Raw genomic sequence first — 22,132 nt, 5'->3', positions numbered from 1 at the left:
AAAAAAAGAAAAAGAAAAAGAAAAAAAACAAAACCGTATGACCATTATCATATGTATAACAAAACTTAAATCTAAATGCCCATATGCTTGAGTTTATTTGGTTGTGTTGAGAAGTACTAAAGGTAGCTTCTTGATATTGAGAAAAAGGGGAAAAAAAGGTAAGTTTTTGTTTGGAAAAGTAACTAAATGATGCTCTTTTGAAACAGTTGTTATTATCCATTGGGATTATCCATTGGGTACGCAAAGAATCATTTGGACAACTGGGGGGCTAGCTAGTATATTATTTGAGGATTTGTGGACTTTGTGTCATATATTTATTAGACTATGTTGAGATCTTAAGAATATTTTTTGGGTGGCATATTTTTTGAGGGGGTCATCACCTCTTACTTCCTTGTTAGAAGTTAGAACAGATCCATACCTAAATTTTCCATAACAATAAAAGAAAATTAAAATTTTGGAGGGGCCAAGTAGTCGTTAGCTAGGCCGCCCATATGAAACTTATTGATTTCTTGAAGTGACAAAAAGTCTCTTTGATTATGAATAATTAATTTTAAGAGGGAGGATACCGTATTTGATTAAGTCAAGCAGCCATATCTTACTGAGCAATGATTAATGAAATCGACTTTTAACTAAGTCATGGTTACAGACATGCTAGCTGCAAGTTCAACGTTTGCGAACAATATCTGATAATAATATTTAAAGGATAAAAAATGTTCCATAGACAATATTATATATCGTGGCGGCTTGAAGCATTTGACTGCCTTAAGCGTAAATTGAATTAAAGAAATATGTATTTAAAAAAATTTAACTTTTATTTAAACTCCATTTTCTTATGTATGTTATATGTAAAGTTACTAATTAGTTATATGTAAAGTTACTATTGGTACAAATACAATGGTAATAGAAAATAGAAATAACACAAAGAGAAACTGAAAATATCACAAATGGATATGGTAATTGCTCTGAATGGGCTGTCAAGTAGGAGGATCTAAGAGGCTGGTAATAGAAATAACACAAAGAGAAACTGCTGAAAATATCACCAACTCCACTCTTCACCTCCCCTTGCGCACGTATCTAGCCCAATATCTGAGTCAATACATTTTAGCTCACTAATCACCACAATTAAAAAGAATAAAATAGTCTCTCTCCTTTTCAATGTGGGATTAAACATTTTCACTAACTCCTCATCTTCCATATTTACTTTCACATCTTTACATTTATGTTATTACATTTATTCATTTTATTTATTTAATATTAAAAATGCTCCAACAATCCCCCACTCATTTTAATATTAAATTTTTAGTAAAAGAGAGATTACCAAGCAAAGACAGGCCACTATGCATCATAAAGGTGTGCTCTGCATTGAACCTTCACTTAGTAAAACAGCGATCTCAACTCTAGAGTCGTAGTGGTCTCCGACTTGAACTAGGACTGCTTTAGGGAAATTAAGTATCACTGCTTACACATAATAACCCAGGTGTTGACATGAGCTTTTATAGCCAGCACTTTACGGCCGTGTGCTGATCCCGGTTTCATAAGTGTATTTGAGACTAAGTCCAAATCTCATAGGGAGCGCCCCATCCCCACACTTACATAAGTGAAATTTTGTCAAGGGTGCTCCTGTAATTCTGACACCCCACTCATACGAGCTACAAATTTTATTAAGAGTTTTTTAACTCATCCTCTCCACATTACAGGATAAATGCACTTATATCATAGGGATGAATAATTATAAAATTATTTACAAAATAAATAATTAAGAAAAATAAATTGTGCATTTCTTACGACCATTGTATGATTCGTTTTTTCCATTGAACCCAATTCTCAGGATCTCTGGTCCTCGAGTTGGGTATCCTCATACATGGCTCATGATTCTATGGACTTTAGTCCCATCCCTCTCGATGTATTCCAGACTTTATCTTTTGCCAAGGCCTTGGTAAATGGATTTGTAAGATTATCATTAGATTTAATATAATCCACAGTTATGATGCTACCACTCAAATAAGATCGCACGGTACTGTGCTTTCTTCTTATAGGTCTGGATTTACCGTTGTAATAACGGTTTTTAACTCTACCAATTGCAACAGTGCTATCACAATGAATTAATATAGGTGGAATTGGCTTTTCCCAAAATGGAATTTCATATAACAAATCTCTAAGCCAATTTACCTCTTCACTAGTTGAAGCTAATGCTATTAATTCAGCTTCCATTGTTGAATTAGCAATTATTGTTTGCTTTTTGGATTTCCAACAAATAGCACCACTACCTAAAGTAAAAATATAACCAGTGGTAGAGAGAGAATCACCTGACAAAGCATTCCAATTGGCATCACTAAAACCTTCAATCACAACAGGCTACTTTTTGTAAAATAAGCCATAGTTTTTGGTACATATTAAATATCTCATGACTCGCTCAATAGCTAGCCAATGATCTTTACTAGGCTTGCTAGTAAATCTGCTAAGCACTCCTACTACATATGCAATGTCAGGTCTAGTACAATCAGTAGCAAAACGCAAACTACCAATGATACTAGCATAATCCTTTTGATTAAAAATCTCATCATCATTAGTCACAGGAAATAAATGAACACTAGAATCAAAAGGAGTAGCTACACTTTTGTGATCATGAAAATTATATTTTCTCAATATTTTCTCAACATAATGTGATTGATCAAGATATATTTCATCACATGCTTTTGTAATTTTCATGCTCAAAATAAAATTAGCCTCATCAAGATCTTTCATATCAAAATGGCTTTTAAGCATATTTTTGTTTCATTTATAACATGCATATTTGAGGCAAAAATCAACATATCATCCACATAGAGGCTAATAATAACATGTAAATTATTCCATGATTTAGAATAAATACATTTATCACATTCATTTGATTTATAACCATTCTCAATCATGCAAGAATCAAACTTTTCATGCCACTGCTTAGGTGCTTGTTTTAAGCCATAGAGGGATTTAGTTAGCTTACATACCTTGCTTTCTTGTCCAAGCTCTACAAAGCCTTCGGGTTGATCCATATAAATCTCTTCCTCTAGGTCCACATTTAGAAAAGCAGTTTTTACATCCATTTGATGAATTTTCAAATCAAAAATTGCAGCAATAGCAATTAACAATTTAATAGATGTAATTCTTGTTACCAGAGAAAAAGTATCAAAGAAATCAAGATCAGCTTTTTGTTTAAAACCTTTTGCAACAAGTCTAGCTTTAAACTTATGTATTGATCCATCCGGTTTCAACTTTTTTCTAAGGACCCATTTACAACCTATGGTCTTACAACCCGGGGGAAGATCTACTAATTTCCAAGTTCTATTAGAAATTAGAGATTCCATCTCATCATTTATAGCCTCTTTCCAAAATATAGCATCAGGTGATGTTAAAGCCTCTTTTAAATTTTGGAGATTTTCCTCAATGTTAAAACATAATAATCAAGACCAAAATTCTTTTCAACTCTAGCTCTTTTACTCCTTCTAAGTTCCATTTCAAAATTTTCTTGATTTTGTAAATGTGAAGTAGAAGAACTAGGTTGTGACAAAATATTTTCTTCACCCCCACTATTTTTCAATTTAAAAGGAAATTTTTTTTCATGAAAAATTGCATCACCAAATTCAAAAATTATTTTGTTTTCAAGATCAAAAAATTTATAGGCTGCACTATTAATCGCATAACCAAGAAAAGCACAGGTAGTAACTTTAATACCTAATTTAGGCATTTTAGGGTCAGTACATAAGCAAGACAGCCCCATACTTTCAAATATCCCAAATTTGGCTTATGTCCTTTTCACAACTCAAAAGGTGTGGTGTGTGACTTTTTATGTGGCACCCTATTCAGAACATGACAGCAGTTAAAATAGCTTCAACCCAAAAATGTAAAGGTGCACCAGAATCAATTAACATGACATTTGTTAACTCAATTAAAGTTCTATTTTTTCTTTCAGCCACACCATTACAAGTAGGTGAATATGGTGCAGTAGTTTCATGGATAATTAACAAAGACTAAACAAATGAGTTGAATGCACTTGATTCATACTCACGGCCTCTATCACTTCTATATTTTTATTTTTCTATCGAATTGATTTTCAACTTCTTTTAAAAAATCTTGAAATTTTTCAAAAGCATCACTTTTATTTTTCAACAAATAAATAGTTGTATATTTTGAGAAATCATCAATAAAAGTGATAATTTATCTATTTCCTCCACGAGTTAAAATTCCCTCAAATTCACATAAATCAGAGTGAATTAACTCAAGCAATTCGGTATTTCTTACAACATTTTTATGAGGCATTTTTGTAATCTTAGCTTGACTACAAGTTTCACATTTTTCAAAATCTTTTGACAGTCTTGGAATTAATCCTAAACTACTCATGATTCCCACATATCTACTATTTATATGACACAAACGAGCATGCCAAAAATTAATAGAAGAAAGTATATAAATTGAACTGGTAGATGCTTTATTATTTTCAACATTCAATTTAAACATTCCATCACAAGCATAACCCTTGCCCACAAATAATCCCTTTTTAGTGATTACATAATTATCAGATTCCATAGTTTGCTTGAAGCCAGCTCTGTTAAGCAAAAACTTGACATCAAATTCTTCCTCATGGACGGAGTGTAAAGAACATCTTTCAAAGATTGTCCTAGGTAGCGAGCTGCATGGAATGCTTGTCCTAATCAAAGATTGTCCTAGGAAAGCTCGTCCTGGGAGAGCTCATCCTGGAAGTAAAAGGTCGAAGTTCATTACTACGAACCGTTGCCAATGACAGTTAAAAAAAGTAAGGCAAACAATACAACTTCCATGGCAATTATGACAGTTACTTCCAAGTTTTCTGACTCCTCAACAATAGGAGAAGTTACTAAAATGAAATCACGTTTCATGTGCGCTATATAAGCATTTCTATGAGAAGGTAATTGATTGAGACATTTCCATTATACTTGGAATACAAAAATACTAACTTAGCCATCGGAGGATTCTTGGCAAGCCTCCATTGGTCTCCTCTGATTTTCTTGTTTGCTTTTTCAGAATTCACCAACAGCCTTAAGATCGTTAACGCCCAAGATTTTCAGCCTACTGATTTCCAAGGAATTATCAGTTGGCACCGTCTATGGGAAATAATTTTTTGCATTCGAACTTCATTTTTGAGTTCTGCAATTTCTTTCTCCGACAAATGGTTAAAATGGTTTGAACAAGATTAAGGGCTACTAGTCCAAGCCCTCAAGAAAGTAGGGACACCTCGAGTAACCTTCATTGCGACTGTTAATCGGCGCCTGCCATGCAACCTTCTTCTGTCCAACACGTGCAATCCATGGCTGCTGCCATGGCAGAGTTAACATGTCAGAACCAGGAATTGACCAGAGAACTTAATTTGAGGTAGTGTTATGAAGGAATGCCGAAGGACAAGCTCAGAGTCAGGAAGATAGAAGGAATGTTGAACCCAAAAACCAGTCAAAGGGTACCACTTCCTGAAGGGTGCCACATTTAGAGAGGGAGATGGACCAAATGAGGAAGGCCATGGATGAAATGAGGGAGAATATGAGAAGGAAAAACCCCATAGAAGACTTGGTTCACAAGACTGATTCTCCCTGTACGGCTTCCATCAATAGTCATCCCTTGCCACCAAAGTTCAAGATGCCTTCTTTAGATTCGTATGATGCGATGCGTGACCCTTTCGACCACATTGCCACCTTCAAGACTACCATGCACCTTCAAGGGGTTCTAGATGAGATAATGTATAGACTACCACCCTCAAGGGCCCGTGCGAGTATGGTTTAGTAAGATACCCCCAAATTCAATAAGTTCCTTTGAAGAGTTAAGCAAGTTATTTGTTAATAATTTCATTGGAGGACAAAGAACAAACGTCCTCATCTAGCCTGTTAACCATAGAACAAGGAGAAAATGATAACTTGCGGTCTTTCATTACTCGTTTCAATAGAGAAGCCTTGACGGTGGACGAGATGGACGACAAGCTATTGTTAGAAGCCTTCCACAATGGGGTTAATTCTGACCTGTTTATCCATAAGCTTTATGAACAAGAGCCTCAGACTATGGCTGAACTAGTCCATTCGGCCCAAATTTTCATGACTGCAAAAGCAATGAACTTAGACATTGCCTAAAAGGATCAAGATTTAGTTAGAACCAAACAAATACATATGTCTGCATTATTGACAAAGATGAGATATATGTAAAAATAAAATAAAAAATAAAAAATAAAAATTAACTTACCTTGAAGAGATCATGAACACCAGAGTGTTCAAAATCCTTCAAGGACATGTTATAGCAGGCTGCCACATCCATGTCTGTCACTACCGTTGTGAACCTCTCCTAAGCTAGGTCCTCGTCCCCGAGAAGGTGTTGAGGAACTTCTTTAGAAGGCTGAGACGAGGTGGGTGTGTGGACTGTGGACGGGATCTTCTTGGACGAAGGGTCTTTAGGCTCCGAGTCAAGTATTTGCATTGGGGGCTCTTGATCCTTGTCTTGTCTAGATCAGTTGCTTGCCTGGACGCAGCAATGAACTTAGACATTGCCTAAAAGGATCAAGATTTAGTTAGAACCAAACAAATACATATGTCTGCATTATTGACAAAGATGAGATATATGTAAAAATTAAAAAAAAAATAAAAATAAAAATTAACTTACCTTGAAGAGATCATGAACACCAGAGTGTTCAAAATCCTTCAAGGACATGTTATAGCAGGCTGCCACATCCACGTCTGTCACTACCGTTGTGAACCTCTCCTAAGCTAGGTCTTCGTCCCCGAGAAGGTGTTGAGGAACTTCTTTAGAAGGCTAAGACGAGGTGGGTGTGTGGACTGTGGACGGGATCTTCTTGGACGAAGGGTCCTTAGGCTCCGAGTCAAGTATTTGCACTGGGGGCTCTTGATCAAGGATGAGAGGAGGAGTGGATTGGATGTCTTGAGGCTTGGACAACCTATGTTTCTTCTCCCTACTACGCCTACTTGGGAGATCACCCAAGTCAACCTTCGATGATATATTTTTTCATTTTTCGCCTGCTGATGGATAAGCCTGAGATTGCACCCCCTACTTGACTACCTCATCCATCAACCCCTTGCCTTTGTTTTCTTTCATCATTGCCATTCGTAAAAGGAAGGATGTCAATTACAAAAAAAATAGTGATAATAAACAAATAGATAAATAAAAAGGAGGGAAAGAGAAAACTTACGTCTACGGACGGTAGTCTCATGTGCGAGAGCTTCAACGGAAGGCTTAAGGCCTAAACCCCAGATGGCAAGGCGTTGAAGACTTACCAAAGAATGAAACACACTGTCGGTGTATAGACGAGCTTTTTGAACATGTTCAATATGAAGTCTACTCAAGTGAGGTCATCTAGCACCTATAAAAAAATAAATAAAATAAAAGATAGAGACGAAGGACCCAGAGTTAGAATTTTTAAACAACTACAAATAAGAATAAAGACAGTGAATGACAAAGTTAGGACAAGCATACCTTCGGGATGAAGGTTCCCTAACTCCTCTGTGTAGGGAGGAAATGGGTCTCTTTTAACCTCAGTAGGGCGTCCAACCTAGAAACCTAAGATGAAGAAGAACTCTGTCTTCCAGTTCCTATCTGAGGTGACTAAAGACTTAATTAATCTATAATCTCTCCCTCTAGCTGTGAATTGATAAAAGCCAAGGGATTGGTTAATCTCGGAGGGCTTATAACAGTAGAGAAACTCGTCCATGGTAAGAGGGCAGGTCCCTTCAAACACCTCCCTCCACAAAACTTGCATGGAGACGACTAATCTCCATGCGTTGGGATTAAACTGACAAACTCCTGAACCTAGCCTAGTCAACAATTCCCTAGCAAAAGTATTTAGAGGTAATCTAAGACCCCCTAGAAGATAAGCCTCATAAATACCTATCCCAAGACAAGGCTGACAACACCATTCTCCCTTGACGGCTAACCTAGGGTTAAGCTCGTCTGGGATCTGGTACCATTTCTTAAGTGAATCTAACTTCTTATCGTCCGTCTTTGAAGCTATTCCTATGCCACAACTATAAACCACCTCAACCTTGTCTTAATCAACAGACGAGGGAGCACTCGTGCCAGCCTTAAAGCCAGACTCAAATCTCATCCTAAACTCTTCTTGAAAAACTTCCAAAGGAATCCCAGGGACACCAAACTCATACTCGTCCGTAGTGTTCCCCTCAATACTGCTACCACTATCACTATCACTACTGTTGCTATCGCTAGAACTAAAACTACTAAGGTCATTATACTCGTCTATAGCCTTATCTACACTATCATTAGACGAGGAAAGCACAATCTCAGGCATTTTTAAGAAAACTTAAGAACTAAGGACGAAGATAAAGAAAATACCTGGATCTAGAATGAGAGAAGGCTATAGACGTAGGAAACTTCTAGACGAGGATCTAGGATGAGGAAGGAAATTTCAGAAATTAGAAGGGTAACGGAGGTATTCTACTATTTATAAGCAATAAACCCTAGCACCTAAAACGACACAACAAATCAATGATGAACACGTGGCATGCTCCTCGGACAAATCAATCGATGTGATTTTTCACCAATAAGATCATGACACGTGGCCTATCAATTCACTGACGAAAACATGCACGTCCAGAGAAAGATCAAGCCATGCATTTCCCTAGACGACCCATGGACGAGGGGGCAATTGATAGTGCCACAACGTATTCCAGATTCGTCCATGAGGGTGTCCTGATCCAGAGTAGTGAGCTGCATGGAATGCTCGTCCTGGTCAAGATCGTCCTAGGAAAGCTCGTCCTGGGAGAGCTCATCCTGGAAGTAAAAGGTCGAAGTTCATTACTACGAACCGTTGCCAAACAATACAACTTCCATGGCAGTTATGACAGTTACTTCCAAGTTTTCCGGACTCCTCAACAATAGGAAAAGTTACTAAAATGAAATAACTATTTCATGTGCGCTATATAAGCATTCATTTACGAGAAGGTAATTGATTGAGACATTTCCATTATAATTGGAATCACAAAAATACTAACTTAGCCATCGAAGGATTCTTGGTCGGCCTCCACCAGTCTCCTCTGATTTTCTTGTTTGCTTTTTCAAAATTCACCAACAGCCTTAAAATCGTTAACGCTCGAGATTTTCAGCCTACTGATTTCCGAGGAATCATTAGATATAGTAAACCGTAAAATGGAATCAAGCCTTCAATTCTAACTTGTAGAAATTAAAAAGAAAAATATCATCTACACTCATTTATATTTACTATTTTTTACAAATATTCACAATTAATGCAAAAATTTCCACTTTTTAAAAATTAAAAAAAAAATCATATTTAAAACATAAAAGTTGACATAAAAAAAAAGTGTGAAAAAAACAAGTTTTAAAATATCATTTTGCCATAACTAAAATAAAGTGAAATAGTCATTAATTGGCGAACAAAGTTTTTCTCCAAACTAATTTGAAGAGAATCTCTTCAAACTAGTTTAGAAAGAATCTCTTCAAACTTCTCATATATTTCTTTTTTGGGTGTGAATTTTGAAAATCCAATTGTTAAATTTCATGTTCCTTATATTCTTGACATACATATTAAATTTCGTTCAAATCGAATATTATTTACTATTTGATCAATTAACTTATTTTTTATATACAATTTTAAATTACAAAAACTTGAAATTATAACATATATTTGATGATATAGTAATTAATCTTTGATTTTTTTAAAAAAAATTTTGTAAACATTAAGGATATAATAAGAACATACAATTTAACGGTTAGATTTTCAAAATTCACACTTAGTATAAAAATATATGATGAGTTTGTAGGGTTCCTCTCTAAACTAGTTTGGAGAGAAACTTTGTTCTTAATTGGCCATCCATGTAATGGTATGGAGGGTTGTTCAATATGAATGCTCAGCCTGTCACTTGGTTACTAAATGCTATAAATGCTATTTTTTAAGATCAAATTTTAAAAAAAAAAAAAAAAAAAAAAAACTACATCAAAGATGGTATATGCTATTAATGTCACTGTGTCCCTTTTCTACTCTAAAAAAAAAAAAAAAAAAACACACTACATCAAAGATGATAAATGCTATTACTTTTGGCTGCTATTTGTAGCAGTCCACTGTAGCAAGATGTTAAAAAAAATTATTTGTTTAATATGTCACTGTGTCCCTTTTCCACTCTTTCTCACACGCTCACACTCTCTGCCCTTTTTGCGCCTATCTCTTTCTTCTTTTCCCTCATTTTTTTTTTTTTGGTTCTCTTCTCTCCCAGGCCTACGCCCTGCCTCCTCTCTGGTTTTTTTTTTTTTCTTCGTTCTCCCTCATTTTAATCTAGTTGTAATCTGTGCATTATATTATGTTTTTGTTTTTGTTCTTGTTATAGTTCATTGATTTTTATCACATACTTGATTTACTCTAGTTGTAATTATTTACTCTTTTTATTGGTTCTAATTTTATATTACTTATTGTGTTTTATATTGAACTTAAGTTGATTGTACATTATTTACTTATGGACTCACAAGAATACATGTCGATTTACACTTGTATCATACAAGCGGAAATTGCTGTTGACTCTTCTTTGTTGGGTGTATCCCAAAATAGACCAATTTCTTCACCCACATGTGCTAGTCATATGATATGGTACTTATTGAAAGCTTTATTGAACAAAATAAAGCATTAAGATGTTTTTAGAGTGTTTATTGAAAACTGAGTTTTTCTGTGATTTCACAAATGGATTGGTTGCTTTATTGGTGTTATATCTTGATCCTTTTATGGTGTGATCAATGCAAATTTGGTTGCTTTTTGAGAATTTGTGTTTATATTTTGTTATCATGGGCTGCACTTGTAAGCTTGAGCAAAAGTCATAAACAAAGAATGAAAAAAAAAAAAAAAAAAATGAACTGGTATGTGAACTAGTGATTGATGGTTGGGTGCTTTTGAGAATTCTGATGGATTACTTAATGCCAAATGCACTAGAATTTTATTTCCTTTTATTTGTTTGCTAAGATAACCAAGCAAAATGTTTGGTTTTCATTGTTCATGTACTGGTTTTTCATTTTACAAAGGACTCATTTCAACAAATTGTTGGATTGGGAGGATTTTGCTTTCATGGATAATAGATGATGATGAGACTAGGTTAAATCAAGGAATTGTTTCAAGGATTATTACTATTGATGTGTAGTTTATCAATCAAAAAGATTTGTCAGTTTTCTTTCTTTCTTTTCTCTTTACCTGCATTTTCTTAGCAAGCAAAAGAATTTAGAAATCAGTTGTGTAATAGCATCTTCTTTTCTATTATTTCTGTTTGAGTCTAGAGACATTGTTGGTCATGTGATTTTAGGGTTCATACCAATGCTGGTCTTCATTAGATGCCCCAAGTGATTTACAAAATTTTTTGGCTTGATTAATAGTTCAATTGATGTGATTTTTTCTGGACTTTAAGATAATGTGATACTACCTCATCCCATCTATATTGGATATTGTTTCTGTTGGCTTTAATTTAACTGCTGTTTTTCCCTCTGCATTGGTTTTTCTGCACTGGTTTTAATTTAACTGCTGTTTTTTCCTCTGCACTGGTTTTTCTGCACTGGTTAATTTTAACTGCTGCTTATTCCTTTGCACTGGTTTTTCTGCACTGGGTAGCTGCTGGATTTTTGCACTGGATAGCTGGCCTGCAGAGTGTGGGCTGCTGTTTTCTTATTCTGCACTGGTTTAATTTAACTGCTGTTTTTTCCTCTGCACTGGTTTTTCTGCACTGAGTAGCTGCTGGATAGCTGCTTCCAGCAGTGGAGCAATAACAGCTAATGCAGCAACTCAAGAAGCCTTGGTGGAAGATGCTGTCAAAGCTAAATGGCTTGGTTGCTGCAGAATTTTGTTTGTGTAATAGTTAAAGAGTAGCTCAAGTTTGTAATTTTAGTTGCACACCCAGTTGGCAGGAAAAAATTATGGTTTCTAACATCTCAAATTTGATGCAAAATTTCAACAATATAAATGAAAATGGATATGTTCCATTTAATAAGTGATCATCCTATTATTGTTTCTTTGATAAATGATGCTAGTGTTTTATGGATTCTTAGCAATTATTGAATGCTAAGAGAATGAATTCCCAAAAAAAAAAAGCTAAGAATAATTATCTCCAATACTACTTTGCAGTAATGTTGCAGGGTACTTGTGTGTGTTAGTTATGGTCGCTATGGTAGTTAATTGAAAACATAAAGAAAGAATTAAAAAAAGAATATTTAAATAAAGTGGTAAAATAATAGAACATTTGATGTTAGGTGTTTTAAGATGCTGAGGGTGAGTTTGGTTCTGCTTTTTGATATTGTGCTTTTTGAAAAAGTAGAGGTTTAAAAAAGTGCAGTATGAAACTAAGTTTTTTGTAAAAGCTGAGTGTTGGGTAAAAGCCGTTAAAAAGTGTTTTTAAAAAAAACTGAGTGTTTAGTTAACACTTATAAAAGTGGCAGTTTGAGAGGTAAATTACCAAAAATGACAATGTTTATATAAAGATAATTTTTTGTTTTAATTACATCTCTTAATGCAAGTTATGAACACTATTTTTACAAAAATTTCACAATAAAGTCTATATGACAAGTTGTTAATGGTAAGGAAAAAAAAAATGTCACTAGTACGTCTAGATGAGAACTAATAACAACTTACTATGTAAACTTTATTATAAAATTGTTCTAAAAATATTCTGTCAATAGTACTATTTTTTTTTCTAAAGAAAATAGTTCCGATTTAAAAAATTTAAAGATAAAATAAAATGTCACAATAATATTTTCACAATACTAATTTAAAATTAATCTTTGTAAAATAAAATTTTATTAACACTTATCTTTTAAATGAGTTGTTCTAGAATTATACATGTATCTACAATTTTTTCTCCATCACATACTTTATAACATTGCAGCTATGAAAAAGAAATTGTGAAATAATATGTGTTCCCACTCTTTATATTTTCTTCCATGTTGCTTTACCCAAACTCAAAAACTCTTTTTTTTTTTTTCTTTCTTTCACATTTTTCTCATCCACTCGATCGCTTCATTCTTAACTTCTTATCTTCCTTTTCTTTTACTTTCCTCCGCACAAAGCGCCCCCCCCCCCCCCCCCCACACACACACACACACACACAAGTCTGAGCTCTCTCTCTTTCTCTCCTTCTCTCTACTCCATATGTTCCATTTATCAAAAATTCTACCAAATTCAAAAGGTTTTTTTGAGATTAGATATGTAAGACCTAAATATATATATATATATATATATATATATAGAGAGAGAGAGATATATATAGAGAGAGAGAGAGAGAGAGAGAGAGAGAGAGGAGAAGAGGAAGAAGCAGCACAGAAAAAGAAGAAGAAGAAGATGAGATGCTGCAGCACAACAACATTGAGGAGCAAGAAAAAAAAAATGGGCAATTTAGGAAAAAGAGAAACCCACCAACGGCAATATTTTTGTTTTGAGAAAGCGCATGCCAAAACGTAAAATTCTTTTGAGCTGAAAAATGCACTTTTGTATAACACACTTTTGAAAAAATTTACCAAACATGCGTTTTGAGTTTTGGGCTAGAAAATGCGCATTTTGGCCCCCTTAAAGTCGACCCAAACGGGCACTAAATGCTATAATTTATAGCATTCTTGATGAACAAGTTCTAAAAAGTATTGGGAAAGAGATTTCTCCTATCAAACTCATCCTAATAAGTAACAAGTTGTGCTCTAAATTTATTTCTGAAGGCTATTTATTTTAAGATGACAATGAATACATTGCATCTATATCACAGTTATGCACGAGAAGTTATACAGCTACGATGCATAATGGAACTAGATCATATTGATACATGCAAAGACTCATAACTAAATAATATTTTCTAATTTTCTCCATGAAGAGAATTTGGGTTCCAACCCCAACTCTCACTTATTCTAAGATATAATATTATATCACATTAATTGATACACAAGAATTAGCAACAGCTAGCTAAGAATCTAAGACCCTAATTTCCCATTCCATACTTGGCCTTATAGTCGCTCCAAAGCTGATCAACTGGCTTCCCTAACAGGTCCACAAAGAAGCTGTCATTATAACCATCTTTCATCTTTTTGTTGAGTTCAGCCACAAACCCATCTCTAAGACCATTGCAGTAATCTAGAAACTTTGCTGTAACATCATAGCCTTGATCCCATGTTTTTCCTTCCCCAGGCTTGACCCAGTGGCTAGGCGCATAGTTTGCCTTTAGCCTCACATAATCGGCAATTCCTTCAATCAACCCTCCTGGAGCCAATCTTTGACCATTCCACTGCCACACGTGTACCATTTCATGGTAAAGTACACCATTAAAGTCCCACTTGATATCTCCCTTTATGCCTTCGATGTAGCTTGCACCAACTTTAATTTCGTTCCCTGAAGTTACGGCTAGTGCGTTTTCTATAGATAATTTCTCCTCAACAAATAAGTTCACATTTTGATAGTTCTTTCTATCCGACTCTGTGGTTTGCTGAAAGATGTTCCAGATGAAGTTGGTGGCAGATTCCATTGTCTGCCTAGTGTACTCGGCACCCAACTGGTTTCTGAAGCGTGCACCACCTGGGGTTGTTTGTGCTTGGTTTATGACAGTGTATTCAACTGCATGGGCGCCATGGAGGACTGCTAGGACTAGAAGAGAGGAGAGGAAGATAGAGAGGTGAGCCATGGTTTATGTTATTTTCTTGCTCAGACTTTGCATTGAATTAACTGTGTTGTTGATCCATTATTTATATAGGATTGGCCTATGTCAGGTTGCGTAGCAATTAAGAAACTTTTCCCTCTCAGATCAGTATTTTCCGCGTAATTAACTAAAAAGAAACTTCTACAAGGATGAGTTTTCTTAGCTGTAGGTTGGGTACATAGATATTGTGACTTTTCAATGACTTGAGAAACCTTGCGGAAGCTTTCAATACCTTGCGGAAGCTTGCATATTGAAATGACTTATTTTTCCCCCAAAAAAATTACATTTTACACCTTAGACCTTTTTTTACGTTTCATTTAATTTAAAAAAATTTCAAAATGTTTTTTAGACCTCAAATTCTTCTAAAAACATGTTTGTGCGGTGTGTGTTCCGAACTTTTCATGTAAGTCATTGTTCACTTCTAATGATATCTTGGGATAGTGGTCCTTGGGTGAACTTTTGGCTTTATCCATATAACACATATGAAATGCCTGGCTCCTTTAGTTTTACTTTGGGCTTTTATTTTTCTCCATTTTGATCAGCCCCTTGGGCATTTATTGATGTAAATGCAGAAACTTTCCTAGAGTAGAGAGACCACCAGAAAGTAGCGTGCAAGACATTCAAGAAATAGAAAAGGCACTAGTAGATAACTAGAAATCATAGGTGACAGGGATGAAACTTTGTGAATTTTGGTGACATAAAGAGAAACGGTGTTGGGATCAAAATGAAATATATCATTTAAACCGACTGTGACTTAAGCTTCAAACAATGTTAGAAGAATTTGTATCATTAAAAATTTAAAACCATATATAGTTTTTTGGGAAAAGTTGGTTACATATATTAAAATTTTACACAATTGCGAGAGAGAAATTTTAAATTGCTTTGGCATTCCATACTAAGGTAACGTAAAGCATTTAAAATTTGAAATTTCACCATCAATGAATTTGTCATTTCCAATGGTGGACCACCTTGACCTGAAAAAAAAAAATTATATATAATAATTTAAAATTTTGTCTTTGTTTACCTTTAAAAAAAAATTAGAAACATCCTCAAGAAAAATTAGGAACACCCTCAAATAAAAATAAAAATAAAAATTTATTTGTTCTACTTCCAAGCCAAAAAAAAAAAAAAAAAAGAGCCAAAAAGAAATTTTGAACAAAAATCTGAAAAAAAAAAAAAAAAACAAAACCAAACAAAAAAAAATTGTAACAGAGTAAGCCCACCGAGGGAAAAGAAAGCCCAACATCAATCCTAAATAACAGATGGTAAAGCAAACACAATCTAAAAAAAAACAAAAACAAACAAAAAACGAAACCCAATATGCGTCTGCCAATTCATCAAATGGTAAAGCAAAAACTAAAATCAGAAACCTAACCTAAAGAAGAAAAAAAAAACCTCATCAACGACAATGACCAACGGACCAAGCACATTGGCGCTACAGCGCCTCCGCCTCAAACTAGAGCAACAAAGCACATCGGTCATCGCATCGAGCCTTAAACTCGAGCTCTAGAGCACATCAAAGATCGGAGTTCGGTCCGATCGGATCGGAGATCAGTCACGCTTGGCCTCGATTCCTTCCTCACCTTGACGTGCTGCTCAACAGCGCCGCCCTTTAAGCCTCCCTGCTCCCTCAAGGTATTTCATCTTTACACTTTACTTCTCTCTCTTTTTCTCTCTTACATCTTTGGGTTAATGGGTTTGCTGTGGTCTAAGGCTCTCTGTGGTCTAAGGCTCTCTATCTCTCTCTCTCTTTATCTGAAGACTAAAATGACTCTCTATCTCTCTCTTTATCTGATTCTCTCTCTTTCTCTTTGAAGTTTGAACTGTAATTGGCTTAGCTTTACTTTATAACTTTATTTGCCCCTGCTTTGACTTTATCCATTGGTGAGTTACTAAGATTGTCTTTTAGTGTATTGTGAATTTATCTGATTGATTCTTGTGATTAGGGGTTATGGGGCTTGTCTGTCGAGTAGGGGGTGGATGGGGGCTATAGGGCCAAAGTGGGATATTTGAATTGGGGGAAGTAAAGGCATGCAGAGGTAGTTAGCCTAACTTACCAATAAAAGACAAAATTAAATTATGTTAGGACTTAGGCACTAAGCAAGCAATGGGTTGAGCTATGGATAATGCACATGGGGTGTGAAGTTAGTGTTGACCCTTTTTGTTGCTATTGGAACAATAGAAAGAAGTTTTTCAGCAATGAAATAAATAAAGAATGAACTGCGCAACCGAATGGGAGATCAGTGGATGAATAATTACTTGGTTGTGTATATTGAAAGAGATGTAACTTGTAGTATTGATAATGAGACTATCATACAATAATTTCAAAATATGAAATTAAACTCATAGAAGACAATTGTAAATTTTATGTATTTGCGTGTTTTTTTATTGTTGTTGTTGTTAATATATGAATTTCTTTTTTTATTAGAATGTGTAATTTATATTTCTTAAGGAACACGTTGATAAAAATTCCTGGAGGTACCACTGGCATTTCAACACTAAATTCCAACACATCATACCAAATCTAACTTGACAAATTGAATGCCACATATACACCATTAGATTATTCAAGAACCGGATTGTATGCAATTCGTCATTTGATTTTTTGTGGATATAATATCAAAACTTTGCTTTGAAATAACCTAAATTTAAGAAATCTTTTATATTGAAACTTTGGTCGTTGAGCAAGCTAAGCTTTGTTTTGTTTTTGCATATGTTTAGGCGATTTAGTTTACTCGGTAGTCATGGGTTAACACAAGGCCACGCATATATAGAGATATTTCTTGGCAGGGTCAGGGGGGCAATTTCCCCCTCTTGGCCCTTGGCTCCGCCATTAGATGCAGTTTATGTGATTAACCCTCTCCAAAACTATACATATGAAATTTACTCGGTAGTCTAGTCTCTTCATTTCATTTTATGGTCCTTTCTCATGTTCTCTGCGAGGCAAATACAAGAGCTCACCAACTTGCTATTGGGCCTCCTCTTTTTAGCAAAGTTGGAATCATCCCCATCTCCTCTATCCCTTCTAATGTGTTAGGCACTTGATGGAGATGGGAACGGTTCCCCTTTTTTTTTCCTCATAATATAATTATATTTTTCTTTAAAAAAAAACAAACCCACACAATTGAGCTTATTAATTAAATTGGTTTCAAGAAATGCCTCGTCGAAATTTGTGAGAACGCCATTTTTTTTCAATTTTTATTCTACATTAACATTGGTTTTTCATCAATAGCTTCCCCTTATAACACTATACAGTATACAATATGTCTTTAAATAAAGTAATGCTACATATTTTATGAAATTATTTATCACCTGTTTTAAACCATTATTTACTTTCAAAACCATTACATTGGATTGTTAGAAATAATATTTTGAGACTACTGGATCAATATTCATACATTCATTTGAAACTAATTTCACTATTACACAACGAATTTTGTCAAAAGTCACATATTAACATAAAAGTTTTTATGAATCATTATGACCCGTAAAAAATAAATGAATTAAAAATTGAACTCACTTAACTTACAAAGGTTTGCACGCATTTAAATACACACACAAAAACAAAAACAAAAAAACAAAAAAAACAAAAAAACAAAAACAAAAACAAAAACAAAACAAAACAAAAAATACCACTATTTTTAAACAACACATGCATCTGAATAAAAATGTTTTAGAGAATAAATCTATACATTGATAATTTGATATAGAACACTAGGGGTGTAAGAACCCTTTTTTTTCTCCATAATTTTTACTGTACATTAACATAAGATTTACGGTATGTCTTTCAATCAATTAACGCTAGCATGATTTGAACTCCATATAATACGAAAGAATTTATCAATGTTTTGATCACATGTCTACATTCAAAACATTGCAATTGATTGTTAGAAATAATATTTTTGAGACTATTTGATTCCTCCAAAAATTACTCTACTTTCTTTAGTTATGGTATTATGAGAAAACGATGGTCCCCCTTGACATTGAGAAAAACAAAACAACCTCCTTACTTGAACAACTAAAAACTGGTAACATATAACTTAAAAAATGGTGATAGTTACACAATGTATCTGATACACAATTGAAATGGTGTTTTGAAAATGTTGACACTTAAAAAAAAAAAAAAAAAAAAAAAAAAGAATATCACTTTAATTTTATCTTTTCCCACTTTTTTTTTTTTTTTTTTTGGCTTTCTTGTAGTGTATACCAAAACTTTCAACTAAACTAATTACTGTTTATGACGGGTGGGCCCATAGTGGGGTAAATCGCTAGCCCAAGGAATTTTTTTCAATGTGTAGGTAGCCGGACTCAAACTAGAAAGTACACCCAATCGAACCTGGTACAATCACCTCAAAACCGATTTATCTTTTCCCACTTCACTCTTCAGTGATATTTATTGCTTATCCCCAAAAAAAAAAAAAAAAATTGTAGTGTTTGTAGCAGTACTTATTTTAAAATAAGTAATGCTATACGGGAAAAAATAAACCCTAAAGCTTTTAAATTTTTTCCTGTGAATTCAATATATTTTTGAAGCCAACAAGACTATCTGACTTAATTATATACAATTTTGTAGGTATATTTACTAACACTTTTAGATTAGTTTATTTTATTGAATCAAATTAAATATCTAAAATTATGTATTTAGATTGATTTATTTCTTATTGTTAGTAATTACTAATTGATTATTTTTATTTCTTTATTTTAATTATATGAAAGATATACATGTAGTTAATTGAGATTATAACGAAAATTGACTACATGCAATGAGTAAATTAAGCTAGATATGAAAAATATAAATAATTGTATACATTTATATAAAACTTTGTATGACGGTTACATTAGTTTACAATTTTTTTTTTTTTTTTTACTGTTAATATAGACTAATATGTTTAAGATTAATTTTGCTTTTAATTTTGTTTGTGATTCTTGCCCCCCACTACCCCCACTAAACTGAAATTCTAGCTTTAACTATTGAATTCAAATCTCACAGATGCTTAACTTGTTTCAATCTCACCTCTAAAACTGTAGTTAATTAATTTATTAATTTATAATAAAATTTTAGTTAATTTATATTTCAACATTCAAGTGCCAAAATATTCTATTTTGTTGGGTTTGTAGCCCCCTGTAAGTTTGAATCACCTCACCTTCAAACGGCTTCCAACATATATATTACAATATTAAAGAATTCTTGTCTTGGACTATAAATGAATTGAGTTGAGATGAGTATTAAAAGTTTAAACTTATTCATTTGATTTTATTTCAAACAAAAATTAAGCTTGAACTCATCACCAAATAAGATTACATATTCAAGCTTGGCTTGATTTCTTGTCGAGCAAACTCAAACTTGCTCATGAGCTACTTAATTAACTTATTATTTTCCTATATATAGCAAAATTATGACTAAAATGTTTTACACCTTCCTAAATCTATGAGCTTTTATTACTAATTGATCACTTATATCATCAATAAACTATAAATAATCATTTAATATAATATCAACCTGTTTACAAACTTATACAATTCAAATTCAAGTTTATATAAATATATTTTAAGCCAAGTATACATATTATAAGAATATAATTTATATATAGTTAAATTGAGCCCTTATATTCACAAACACATTATTATATTTGAGCTTGACCTATTTAATAATCGCATCTAAACTTAGGTTGAAGCTTCATTCATATGCTAATTAAATGAACATAAATAAATTTTTTCTCAAACCAAACTCGAATTGTTCATAAATAGCTATTTATTTACGATCCTGTTCTTATCTAGGCACCATGAGACGGAGGATATTCCTATAGCTTCCTACTCCCTATGCGATTACGAACGCCTACTAACCCCTTTATATCTCAACTCGCCGGCAAAAGTTTAGTACATATCACAAATTTGTTGTTTTGTTTGCGTCATGCAGATCTTGATTTTTCCTACATATATGGGTTTGGCTAAAATTTGAAGTAGATACTATGTATACAAATTATTTTAATTTTTTTACATTTTTACAAAGTATAGATATGGAAAATTCTTACTAGTTCTTAATTGAGCCTACCACTAATATCACATTTATACTTACTAATAATCACCCACCATATTAGTTGTTTATAAAAAATTTGTAAAATAATTTATGCCTGTAGCATTACTCAACTTAGGTTTATTAGATGTAAATACTGATTTTTTTAACAATAGACATAGTTTAGAGTGCAAAACATACATTCAAAAAATTTATAGTGCAAATATAATTTGAAGTATAATTTAGAACAGTAAAATATATATATATATATTTTAACCTTGTATATAGGTTATATATGACCTTTTTTACTTATGGCAAATATTGTACGGGTTAGAATTGTCGGTGGCATACTCGTTGTTTTATTCCACGTACGTTATATCATTCTACCTTCAAATCGTACGCGTCAAATCGCACATTGGAATTGACTTGGCCTTCTCTTGCAAAGAGAAAAATATAATCCAGTACAAATATAATCCAATGATTCAGTGCACTCATGGATACGTGTCCGTATCATGTTGGCTTCAATGCGCTGAAGCTAATTGTGCCCGTTATATTATTGTTTGACTGTAAGTGCTTTATTTTGGTTTGGTTTGGTTTGGGTAGGTTAGAATTTAAAACATACAAGACCCGTCAGTGGAAGTTGCATTCAAAGTTCTTAGTTACACGCTAGATATGGGCAACTTTATTTGACCAATGAGTTTTTCTGTTCCCATCAAAAAAAAAAAAAAAAAGAAAGAGTTTTTCTGCATATTACACTATCAGAAGTCTCTTTCTCCTTGCCCTCGTTTAGACATATAGTTCATTTATTCCGCGTTTAGATCTTCCATATATGTGAGATTACAAATTGCAATTGAGAAAAATATATATGACCCACTAGCAATCGTCATATGCCGATAAAGACCTTGGCAATTTTTTTGGATCTTTACAAGACATTTTAAAACCTTACTGGGTTCAAATCTTGCATATGTTTGAACAGGAGTAGATGGAATCATGGAATAACTAAATTCAAAGTAATATGAGTAGATTTTTTTTTTTTAATTAAGTACCAAAATATTCAACAATAACTATATTTTAGGGATGGAAAGAATAATTTAAATATTTAACCTTATATATATATATATTATTTATTTATTTATTAAAGTTGATAAAAACTTCATTGATCAAACACAGTAGATGAACCTAATAATATTTAATGGGGCTATGAAGTGGCAAATTTTGAGTGGTGTGGAAGAGAGAGAGAGAGAGAGAGAGAGAGAGAGAGAGAGAGAGAGAGAGAGAGAGAGAGAGATGGAATAGAAAATGTTGTATTGCAATCAAGAATTATCTTTTTTTGTCTTATCTTTGTTAGGACATATGTGAATCATATTAGGAACATATATCAATATTTTATATAGTTGGCTAATCTTTTAACAAAACACAATCTACTTGTATTTGGGTAGATCTAGAA

The 22,132-nt window shown here is 33.5% G+C and overlaps 1 protein-coding gene across 1 annotated transcript; it reads right to left on the bottom strand.

Moving 5' to 3' along the window:
* Positions 1 to 13,668: 13,668 nt before the first annotated feature.
* Positions 13,669 to 14,708, bottom strand: LOC112031134 (uncharacterized). The gene has a single exon (XM_024063816.2). The coding sequence runs from the start codon at positions 14,655 to 14,657 to the stop codon at positions 13,962 to 13,964; it is 696 nt and encodes a 231-aa protein (XP_023919584.1). The 5' UTR covers positions 14,658 to 14,708; the 3' UTR covers positions 13,669 to 13,961.
* Positions 14,709 to 22,132: the final 7,424 nt, after the last annotated feature.

Source organism: Quercus suber, unplaced genomic scaffold (assembly GCF_002906115.3).
Source record: "Quercus suber isolate HL8 unplaced genomic scaffold, Cork oak 2.0 scaffold_630, whole genome shotgun sequence".
Classification (NCBI taxonomy): domain Eukaryota; kingdom Viridiplantae; phylum Streptophyta; class Magnoliopsida; order Fagales; family Fagaceae; genus Quercus; species Quercus suber.
Note: the sequence above shows the minus strand (reverse complement) of the source record. Positions and strands in the feature narration are given on the sequence as shown.

Excerpts from the sequence above, each read along its gene's own strand:
- LOC112031134 (XM_024063816.2), bottom strand. The coding sequence starts at position 14,657 with ATGGCTCACCTCTCTATCTTCCTCTCCTCTCTTCTAGTCCTAGCAGTC.